We start from the raw sequence: 11,778 nt of genomic DNA, 5'->3' as shown, positions 1-11,778 counted from the left end.
ACAGTGGACTCTCAAAATAAAGTGTTACCATAAAATTAATTAAAAATTAAGAAAAGAAAACATGCAAAAAATTAGTAAAAGATAGAAAATAAAGGCAAAGTTAAAGCATTTTAGAAAGAAAAATAGAAAATAAAGGTAGACGAGAAAAAGCACTGTGCAGCACTTTTTGTTGATCTTTCAAAAGCCTTTGACACTGTTGACCACCATTTGCTTTTACAGAGGCTGCGTGATATTGGTTTTGATAATTCTGCATGCAGCTGGTTTAGAGATTACCTGTCAGATAGACAGCAGTCAGTAAAACTGGGAAGCTAGCAAACTGAGTTTTAAACTGTTACAAATGGTGTCCCACATGGCTCAATTTTGGGTCCAGTTCTTTTCACAATTTATATCAATAACAATGTTTCACCACTACAAAACTTTCATGCCCATCTATACGCTGACGACACAGTATTGTACATTTCTGATTCGGGGCATCAATCTATTCGGAACCTACAAAGCTCTTTTAACACCTTGCAGGACTGTCTAGTGGACCTCAGGCTTGTTCTTAATACTGAAAAAACAAAATATGTGTTTCTCCAGAGCAAAAGCTAAAAACTTCAATGATCTCAATATTCTCACAAATAATGGATTTCTGATTGAAAGGGTCACTGAATATAAATATCTCGGCATCTGGATAGATGATAAACTCACTTTTAATTTTCACATCAAAAATCTTGTATGTCGTCTGCGACAAAAAAAATTGCTATTTTTATAGAAACAAAACCACCTTCCCTTTTTCTGTAGGAAAAGGATTATCGAGGCAGTTTATATGTCTGTCCTTGAAAATTGGTGATGTGGTTTATCGGCATGCATCTCATACATGTTTTAAACTCCTGGACTCTGTTTTTCTCTCTGCTTTGAGGTTAATCACAGAAGATTCTTATGCCACACACCATTGTGTTTTATATAGAAAGGTTTGGTGGTCCTCTCTTAAAGAACGGTGTGACGCACATTGGCACGTTTTTATTTATAAAGCAATGCTGCAAATTTCAGATGGGCTTTATCAGACCCGCTCTACTGACATGCTCATGTTATATGTTCCATACACCAGGTCTGAGCTTGGTAAAACAGCTTTTAGCTTCAGTGCCCCTGACTCCTGGAACAATTTACAACTTCAAATTAAAATACATACATTCATATCTTTTAACAAATTTAGACATTATTTTGAATCTGCCCCACATAAACTGTAACTGTTTTGGTTAAGCAATGTTCTTCTCCATCTTCAGAATGTTTTAATTGTTTTTGTCTCTTTGTAGACTGTTGTGTTTGTATTGTTTATTGTGTACTTGTAGAACTCAACGTCATTGTAAAAGAGGTGTTAAGTTTTTTAAACACATAAGCTGCCCACACATAGCCACTAGGAAGTAGGATCGAACACATAAGCTGTAACTACCATACATAGCCACTAGGAAGCAGGACCCGACACATAAGCTGCAATAACTACTCCAGCCACAAATGGTAGCACCTTTAGACAGGTGAGGAGGGTGAAGCCAATACATCACATAGGCCACGCCTACTTGTTATTAAAGCAGGGCCTGGAGCCAACGAGATCAGAAACATCCGGCAGTCCATACTAGGGAGTTAAGTACAGAGGCCTGCTGTTTGTCGCTCACACGTGTGTCCATACAATTCCCCTCCTTTTGCTTCATAGTTACCATACCGAAATACTTTAACAAATAAAGTCAGTTAAAAGCAATCGGATTGTTTTTGATTGTTTTGTTTTTTTTGATTTGTACATCAGGATCACATATGTGATCCTGATGTACAAATCACAAATATACCTTTGAAAGAGACCAATGTGTTTGTCTTTCAGCCATTTAGACCCAATCACAACCGTTACACGACGAACGAATCGCGGCAAAATCTGTCTGAAATCGTGTAGTCTGAACCAGCCATTAGGTAAGATGTATAAATATCTAATGTATTCATACATTGTTTATGTAGGATATATATGTATATATAGCCTAATCATATATTGTTTCTTCAACTTAAAAAAAGCTGACCGTTTTTTTTCCCCTTCTCGGGGATTATGTTCCCAGCTTTGATCTCGGACGTCTGGTCACTTATAGCATATAAGAATATTCTATTACTGTTAAGCCAACTATGAATAATAAAACACGCCAAACCATGTTTCCTTTATCATAGCTACACGTATGACAAAAAAACGTGGTATTTAGTGAGGTATGATTAATTAAGTGCGCTGAGAGTTCTTTGCTCCTGCCAAACGGATTGCACTGAGTGGAGCAGATCACCATTCCAAGATGACGGCCCCGCGTCTCGTCCGCGCCAGTAGGCAGTAGCGTTCGATGCTCCGTCTATGATATAAGATGTCTATGGTTGCTACGGTACTTTTGGGTGATTGTTAGGGTGTAGGTGATTGCTAGGTTGTTCTAGGTGGGTAAGTGTTCCGGATTGTTGCAATGTTGTTCTGGTTTCTATGGGGTGTCTAGGATGTTAGAATAAAATGAATAAATGTATTATAATTTAAAAAGTAGGCCTATAAATAGTACGCTTTTAAAAAAAACATAGCATAACACTCAGTGGGACATACCTTTGTGTGAAGTACCTGAAATAACCTTACGGCGTCGCCAAAACGGGAATTTCTTCTAACAGCATGATCAGTTTGGTTTCCTGATCAGCAGATGGCAGCGTTATACCGTCTGTGATACACGGCATGCTATAAGGATAATAATGTAAAGTAGAAACATGTAAAAAAAATAACACAAAAACCTACATCCTACATGTTCACTATCCTACAACGCATTCTAACGTTTACCTCCTAACGTAAGGTTTAATATAGCCTACTTTACTACAGCCTACTAAGTAGTTGATTGTCCCATTGTAATCTTTTGTTATTTTAATAATATTAAGGATAAGTAGCTGTGGTTGTATTGTACAACAAAACTGGAAAACAAAACTGAGACTGGACATTCAGGAGACTGGGTAGTTGTAGTAGCGCTGTGCCTATTTCATTAGACACGGTCGGGTCACTGGACATGAGGAGTGTGTACCACTAGATGGCGATATAAGAAGGGGACAGTGAAGACTGCTCCTAGTGCAGAGAAGCGCATTGAATTGTTTTTAACCTCCATTCTCTCTCTTTAGAAAGTTTGTTAGTATAGCACCTCCTCATCTTGATAACTTGTAACATCAGCTTGTTTGGAAGCTGCGAAGTCAGTGAACAAACAACCCCACCATGCCCTTACAGAATATCTGCCACCATCGTTCAACCTAACATACTTCTATCCCTATCTACCATCCCTCCTCCAAGTTCCCTCTTGAAAAAACAACTTTGTGTCTGTGTGTGTTTCTTTGTCCCTGCATGCATGTGTGTATGTGTGTGTGTTTCAAAGGTTATGTGTGTGAGAGTGTGTGCATGCTGGATTATGTGTCCAGCATGTGTGTGTGCAAGCTGTATTGTGTGTGTGGTTGTGTTTGACTCAGTGCATGCTGTATTTTTGGTTTGTCGTGCACGCGCGTGTGTATGCATGTACATTTTTCTATGTGTGCAAATGTGTGTTTTTGTGTGTGTGCAACCGGAGTGGGCAGGGGAGAGATAGAAAGAGAGAAAGGAGAGAGAGAGAGAGTTTGCAGTAGTAGGGGGGTTCGGGCCCATGTGTGCTACCAGAGGAGGTCCCCATCACACGCCATAACTTCCACTCTTCAGCGGGGGCCGGTGTGTCAGTGCCAGCCCTCCCCTTTAGTGCAGGGGAATAAAGAGAAGCGCAGCGCAGGGCTGCAGCGACCATAGATCAGCCCGCGTCTCCATTGTGGCTGTGCTGGTCAGCTTCCCCCAGACGCGCAGGCCATGCATGTTGATGAGCGCATGGGGCAGATGTCCGCTCATATTCTCCAGGGGTCGCTGCGTGGCGCTGCCCGATGCCTTGTTTCGACGTCAACAAGACAAAACAAGTGGGACGGTCCCAATCCCTATAAGACAGAGAGTCCTCAGGGAGTTAGCTAGAACCCCCTTGCTCTGTGGTGGGCTGGGCGAGAGAGAGAGAGAGAGAGAGAGAGAGCAAGAGAGAGAGAGAGAGATGTCATTAACCTTGATGGGTCCACTACAGATGTCTCCACAAGTTCGTGACCCCTTGTGTGTGTCGGACGTGGGCCTGTATATCATCACCGTCATCCTCCTCCTCATCATCCTCATCGTCTCCACCACTTGGAGCATCAGATGCAGGGAGAAGGCTGGTTAACCCCCCACCCCAATCCCCGACCCTCTGGAATAACAACACATTGTTCTCTACCCCCAATGCATTCTCATGCACACCAGGCTGACTTGGAATGAAGACATGCAGAAATATGCATTATTCGTAAAACAAAAAAAGTTGATCATTCATTGTTAAAATCATTTTACTGTGAATTGCCGCTAGAAGGTTTAGAATAAATTATTGATTTGGCCGCTGGAAATCAGCATGAAAATTAATCTATAAGAAGAACATTAACTAAAGGCTAACACACAAAGCCTATTAGCCAAATGCAGGTGCGAATTTATACAAAAACAATGAAATACACAGGCTGAAATCCAACATGTCTGTCATAGGTTAAATCTGCTAGTGGAAGGCTTACTAAATGCCCTTTAAAATACACTAAACAGGAGAAATATATAATAAGAATAACATACTACAAATCTAAATATATCCTGTTTTGACAAAGGGTTGGTTGGTGGTTCTGTCAATTTTTGCCACCATGGATTTAATTGTGAATATTTGTATTATTCTGCTAATATTTCTTAGTATTTAAGTAGTTGCCTGATTTCAATTTTTACTCCCACCACTGTCTGTGATGGCCCCGCTGCGGCTGGCAGGAGAACAGATGCCCCCAAAACACCATCCATCCCAAGCAAGGGGAGCTTATGCCACCTCGTCCACCATCCTCCTCTCTTCCAGTACCACCCCTCCCACCGCCTCCTCTCTTCCACCACCATTCCCAGTACCTCTTCCACTCCCACCCCTCCCTCTTTCTCCTCCTTTTACTCCATCAACTCCACCACTACCTCGCTTCCCCCACCACCACCACATACACCCACGTCCCACCACCACCACCTCCTCTCTTCCACCTCCACCACTACCAGCACCCCATAAATATCTCCTGCTCCACCTACAACAACACCATCCTGAAGATCACCACCTTCTCCTCCACTATCACCAACTCCTGTCATTTTCTCTTTCTCTCTCTCACTCTCTCTCTCTCCCTCTCTCTCTCACTCTCTCTCTCCCTCTCTACTTATCTCTGTGTCCTCTTTTTGCCACCCTCTTTTTCTCTCTCTACCCTTTCTGTCTCTCTCCCTACTCAACGAGTGCGCAGCTTTCAGATGCAAACGAAGCAGACATATGGAGGGGAGGTCTTTCTCCGGGACCTCCTAAAGATTCAGATTGTATGACAAATCACGTGCAGGGCCGACCCACCCTCCAACCCCCCTCATCCACCCAACCCAGCCAGACAACAGCTTCATTAGGCTGAAAGAAGGGAGTTTTCGCAGCTTTGTCGAGTCAAGCTCCCCCCACACCCCCTTACCCCGTTCTTCATCCTCCCCTTTCCTCAATCACTCCATTGTTGCCGTGGGCTTCAAGTTATTGCACTGCAAACCATATGGCCTGTCCTGGGCTGCACTAGCAGACTACAGCCCAGACCCATGGAGGAGGAAGGGAGAAGAGGGAATGCAAAAGCCCCGAGCAGGGGGGAAGGCAGACAGGGCTGTTGTCAACGCATCTATGCCTTGCTCTATACATACACTACTGCACGGCGGACATTGTTGTGGGGGGGGGGTAGATCACAACAAGGAAGCACAGGAGACTCGCCAGACGGAGGAGCTCTGGTAAGTGGGAAGTTCTGGCGCAGGCCCACATTAGGGCTTTGCTCTCGATGGATTCAGGCATGCAGGGACCCAGGACATAACCAGGTCCTAGAACGCCCCTGTCAGAGAAAAAGCATTAGCACCAGTGTAAGCTAAACTATCCCCAAATGCACAAACTCTCAAGCAAAGGAAACACACTAATACATATTCAAACATGCATGCATAGACAATTAAACACACACACAAAACACACATCTGCAAACACACTAACAAACACGAATACACACACAAGTGTTTAATTTAATACTGAATCTCTTTCACACTTCAAATTTGATAATGAATTATGCAATCAAATTTGCAGGTAATGCAGATTTTATCTGAATCTAACCTCAAACCAGTACTGAATAGAAAACTGCACGGTGACACACCTAGAAGTCCTCAGTCAGTGTCAATGCATGACACATGAGCTCCTTCAGCACATGTATCATCAACACCTGCAGCCTGTTCAGAATGGATGGATACACACAAACATTCACACACATAGATGCACTCACACACACACACACACACACACGAACTTACATTTTAACATGCACACAAAGATATATCCACCCAAACTCACATTCAAGAAAACGCACACAGACACACAAGCACACTTATGTGCACACACTCATACTGATATTCAAATGCACATTCAAACACACACAAACGCATGCCCACACAGACATATTCATCCAAACTCGCGTTTGGATGAACACACTCACACACACACTCGCACACACACTTGTGTACAGAGCGGTGTGATGTAATGCCCCCCCCCCCTCTCTCCCCGGGGCATATGGGCCATACGGTGGTGTGTATTCAGTCGGAGACGCCGGATGAGACCAATTGTGGCCTTGGATTAATGACCCAGTTAAAGTATGACTATACACATCAGCTGTCTGTGCCGCAACAGTTTAACCTGTACGGGGGGCCATCGTCTGCACACACCCCCCCTCCCCCTTCCAGCCCATCTCCCCATCCTCCTGAAAGGTCGTCATGACAACGGGGGAGACCCGAAGGCCCCGCTGGCACGGCCATTCACATCGTGGGTGCTAACGCAGGGTAAACTAGAGGTAAATTATGCCCCCTGTGCAAATAAGTGCAGACAAAGTGAATGGGGAGAGGTGGGGAGTGGGATGGGGGGGGGGGGGGGGGGGGGGGGGGGGGGGGGGGGACAAGACACCTGATTGATGGGCTCCCCAGGTTCACCCAGCGTCCCCTTGGTAGGGGCTCGGGCCCCGAGGCCACAATGCCACCGTGCCATCTGCATTCAGATTCCATCACATGAATATGTCCCCGCACAACAGGTCCTGCCAGGGCAGGGGAAGATATCCATATCCACAGACAGCCGCCACAAAGCACTGTATTCTGTCAGGCTTTGTGGACCATGTTTGGAGAGGCTGAGGGGTGGACCCACAGGCCAGGGGGGGGAGGAGGAGGAGGAGGAGGAGGAAGACGTGCACGCCGTTGTATATACCGTCCGCTTCATGCCAGCCCTGTATCACTGGCGATATGCGTACGAACCGTCTGTTGTTGTCCATTAGGGTTGTGATTATATATTTTGCAGTTACATTCAATTTTTATTCGAATCACGGGAAGACTTGATGGTGGAGAAAATGAATGCACGACAATGATTTGTTTCCTGACTGAAGATAATAGTCAATAGATGAGAAAATATGTGTGGTTTTGTGAATCATAAAAAACAGGAGAAAAACAGCTCACAAAAGGAGATGTTATATGGTGACAAGAACAACAATAATGATTATAATGATAATAATGGTTATAATAATAATGAGAATATAATATATATATTATTTTTATTGAATTAATTATATTAGTACAAGATAATATAATAATTATTCTTAATATAATATATTTTAATTATTCTTTTTAATAATAGCCTTATATTTTATAATAAAATCCACAATTGATCAATTACTACGGTTTTTTGAGGGGCACTTCTGCTGCGTGCGTCACAGTTTTTAGGTATTTTGCGACAGAAACGCAACACAGCAAGATTGATCTAACACAACTTCTTGAAGATATATTTTTTGTATCAGGGTAAGTTGTAAGCGCGGATTTTGTTTTCTTTTTCTCCCGCTAATGCCATCACAAAGATGAAGGAGCTCTTTGAGACGCGAGAGTGGTATCTCCTTTACAACCGAGGCACTGGAGTAAGGAATTAATTACCATTCAAAAGTAATGGGCCTATTCCTCACTGCTTGAGTTTCTAACGGGGGGTGGAGGGATGTGGGGGTGACTGGCATTGGGCCTGCCTCAACGCCAAGGGAAAGGATTAGAGCACGGATTACCATCTGAAAACTCCTACGAGACTTTCTGACTCAAAGATCTTTCTCGGACAGTAATCGCGTTAATACCCGGGGATTAATGCTTTGGCAAAATGCAAAATTGAATTTTAATTCAGCTTGCATAAATAGATATGAAATAAATTGAGAATGGGCCGCAGAAGAATGGACGGACTCCATTCCCCACACGTCCAGTGCAGTTGAATGGAGGCATTAGGATAGTGTGTATGGGCCTATACCAGCCGATGGCTGCACCTTGCACTTGCTGTATATGTTTCAAAATAAGAGCCGTTTCAGCACCTGCCATGCAAATTCATAAAGCATACAACCCCTTCTCTGCTATTCCAGCAGCAAGCATGAAATTAGGTTGTATGTGTGATTAAATTCGATTCAGTATCAATAGATGTTTAAATAAAATCGCTCTAATACGATTTGTTGTCCTATGTTCGGCCTATAGGCGTCATGGGAATGCATGGTGATTTATATATATTTTATGCTTACTTTCTTGGGAGAGGGACTTTTTATTGTAAGGGGATGTGTGGTGGTTGTGGGGGGGGGGGGGGGTAATTCCGCTGTTTCATTTTCTCACGTGTTCGTGCTATTGAAATGCAATCACATCTCGTGCACTTGTGCCTAATCCTGTCAGAGCATCGCCCTGGTAACCCCTCTCAAGTGTGGACAGAAGACGGCCTTTCTCCCCCCCCCCCCCCCCCCCCCCCCCCTGCTCCCCCCAAAAAAGACCCTTTTCTCTCCCTTCTACCCCCCAGAACAAGGACGTGCCTCCGTCGCTGCTGAGCGGCTCAAACACACACACGAGCTGGAAAAAAACACGTTGAAATCCAGCCAACCAAAGTTGTAAAACAGTTACACCTTTATCGCTTTATAAGAGCAACGAGCGGAATCCGTCGTCCTGGGCCGTGACGGGCCCTAACATGCAGGGGGAAAATAATTAAAAGCCCGTCAAGCTGTTGCATGCCTTTGAAGTGATTTTATTTAACCAAGAGAAGTTGGTGGTTGTAATAATAAAAATGGATCTCCTCCCCCTCCGCGTGGCGGGGCAGACTCGGGACGGTGGTCCCGTGGGGTGTGAAGTGTCTTAAGTCCTGTTCTCTCCTCCCTATAAAGAAACCATTATTCGTTTAATCAGCGCCCCGGTTTGCAATTTATAGCCCCGGCATGCGCGAACGATACAACCGAAATAGATTTCAGCAACCTGCTGTAGAACGCAAGCGCGTTAAAAACAAGTGGGCATATGGGCAGGTATGTGGTGCGGGCTGATTTGTGTGACTCCGCGGAGGAGAGAGAGACGGGCCGTGTTTTGTTCACCCCGAGACTATTTGAATAAGAATAATGCCAATAGAGTGGCTCAGGCAGAAACAAACCAAGCACAAAGGCCCAGAGGAGCCGAATTTGGACGAGGGACAACGTGTATAGGAGTGAAAAGAAGTGAGGGGTAGACGTGCACAATGGAACAATTCACCTTATAATCGCTTTGATATATTATACATGGCTGAATACTCTAAACATTGTGTAATTATTTATAAATGACTGTCCCCCCGACTCCTCATAATGGAACGCGGAGAAAAGCTCCGCAGGTCTCCGGACAAACTATTCCTAAATAGTGGCCCCGGTCACTTCTCTAAAGAGGGACGAGGTGCTGTAAATGGAATAAATTGAATAATTAATGGAAATGGTGTGGCTGTCTCATAAAGATGTCTTTAAAAACACTTGGAGAGAATTGGCCAATGCATTGGCCGGACATTTTAATGGCCGCGTCCAACAATGGTGTGAATATTAAAGAAGGATGTGTGGAGAAACTGTGTAGATGGAAAAAAAAATGTATAGATGAAGCTGCTTTAAAAAATCTAGTCCTATCAAAATTAAACAGTAGACCAGTGTGGTAGTTAAACTGTTGCTCCGCAAGCACGCACATACACACGCACACAAACACCCAAACACACACACACACAAACACACACACACACACACACACACACAGACACACACATACACACACACACACATACACAAGCACTCAAACGGCCGTGAGAAAGAGCGGATAGAAATGGAAAAGTATGAAATGTTTTTTATATTTATCGAGTTTCATCATGACAAAATGCAGTCGGATTTTTTAGGGGAACATGATGATGTCTTCTTCTCATCCGCAATTATAAACGTTTGTCTGGGTCTATGTTCTTAAAGTATTTTGTGTAGTAATTAAACACAATGAATATATGCCAGTGTAAAAACAATTTTTAAAAAAGGATATGTTCTAGTCTTCATGAAAATAGACTCGAGTAAACAGTCCTTTATTGATATGAATTGTACACGGAGATCGTTCTGTTTGACAAAGAAGAGTTGAGAAGAAAAATATATTTATATATATATATATTTGAGGCAAACTTAGAGATGGAGGAGATTGTAGAACCCCCATAGTGTTTGGAGCGTGTCCCCGGACATGCGACCCCGGGGTTTTCTCCCCCCTCTTTTGGTCTTCTTTCATTTAAGTATACAGGTTTTTTTCTAACTTGGAAAAGTGGGCGTGGTCTGTCTACACTACAGCAACAGTTCTGATCGCGTGGCCGGGCAGCGGGCCCGACGCTCTGATTGGTTGCCGGTGATTACAGGCACGCTTCATTATGCTAATGAGACGGTGCGGCGGCACGGGGCAGACGTGACGCGCCCCATTCATCCATCCCACACACACACACACACACACACACACACACATACACACACACACACACACACACACACACGCACGCACAAGAAAACCCACACATGCCACAGCAGGGGAGGGAGGGAGAGGGTGGGGGGGGGGGTTATTGTACGTCCAGGGTATATAAGAAGAGTGAGGCCAGTCGTGTGCCAGGCTCACTGGATAGCACGAGCTCAATCAAGAGCAAAGGAAAAAAAGACGCAAAGACGCGTGCCTTATACTTTACTCTTTACGCACCAAGAAAAAAAAAGCTTTTAGGGAACTCTGTCTCTGCTGGCGAGAAAACTTCCTACTTCAACCACTATCATCCAGAGGTAGGTTCAAAGACACTGCGTGTTTATCTGCTACAGAGCTTGTCGTCATTTAAATTAAAAGTGTTTCTTTTTTAACTTTTGCGCTGTTTTTATAACAATGTCTTATTTTTTTTTTAACTTGTTTTCAGAAAGCAAAACATCACGATGGACAGCGTGTACTCCGACATCGACAGCAACAGCTGCGACTTCTCGTACGGCGCGCAGAGCGACGACGAGAACTCGGGCACATGCAGCATGCGCTCCGAGTCTCCCGCGTCCTCCTGCACCGGGAAGCCCGGCTCCCCGTCCGACTGCGACCTCGGCGGCCTGCTCCACCTCGGAGGCCAAGGAGACGTCGAGCAGCAGCAGCAGAAGAAGAAGAGGCGCCGGGGTCGCGCACGCGGCGATGGCACAGTGATTGTGGTGAGGAAGAACCGGCGTGTAAAGGCCAACGACCGCGAACGCAATCGCATGCACAACCTGAACGACGCGCTGGACACGCTGCGCGGAGTGCTGCCCGCCTTCCCGGACGAGACCAAGCTGACCAAAATCGAGACGCTCCGCTTCGCGCACAACTAC

At 44.6% G+C, this 11,778-nt stretch overlaps 1 protein-coding gene across 1 annotated transcript in view; it reads left to right on the top strand.

The window, feature by feature from the left end:
• Nucleotides 1–11,364: 11,364 nt before the first annotated feature.
• neurog1 (neurogenin 1) overlaps nucleotides 11,365–11,778 on the top strand; it is a gene marked incomplete at both ends in the record, with an annotated part of 813 nt that continues 399 nt past the window's right edge. The window contains one exon of the mRNA XM_079745167.1: nucleotides 11,365–11,778. This exon is cut by the window's right edge and continues 399 nt beyond it. Within this exon, the coding sequence (XP_079601293.1) occupies nucleotides 11,365–11,778 (414 nt within the window).

Source organism: Pollachius pollachius, assembly GCF_949987615.1.
Source record: "Pollachius pollachius genome assembly, chromosome: 10".
Classification (NCBI taxonomy): Eukaryota; Metazoa; Chordata; class Actinopteri; order Gadiformes; family Gadidae; genus Pollachius; species Pollachius pollachius.
The sequence above is the reverse complement of the archived record's forward strand: the minus strand, read 5'-3'. Positions and strand labels throughout refer to the sequence as shown.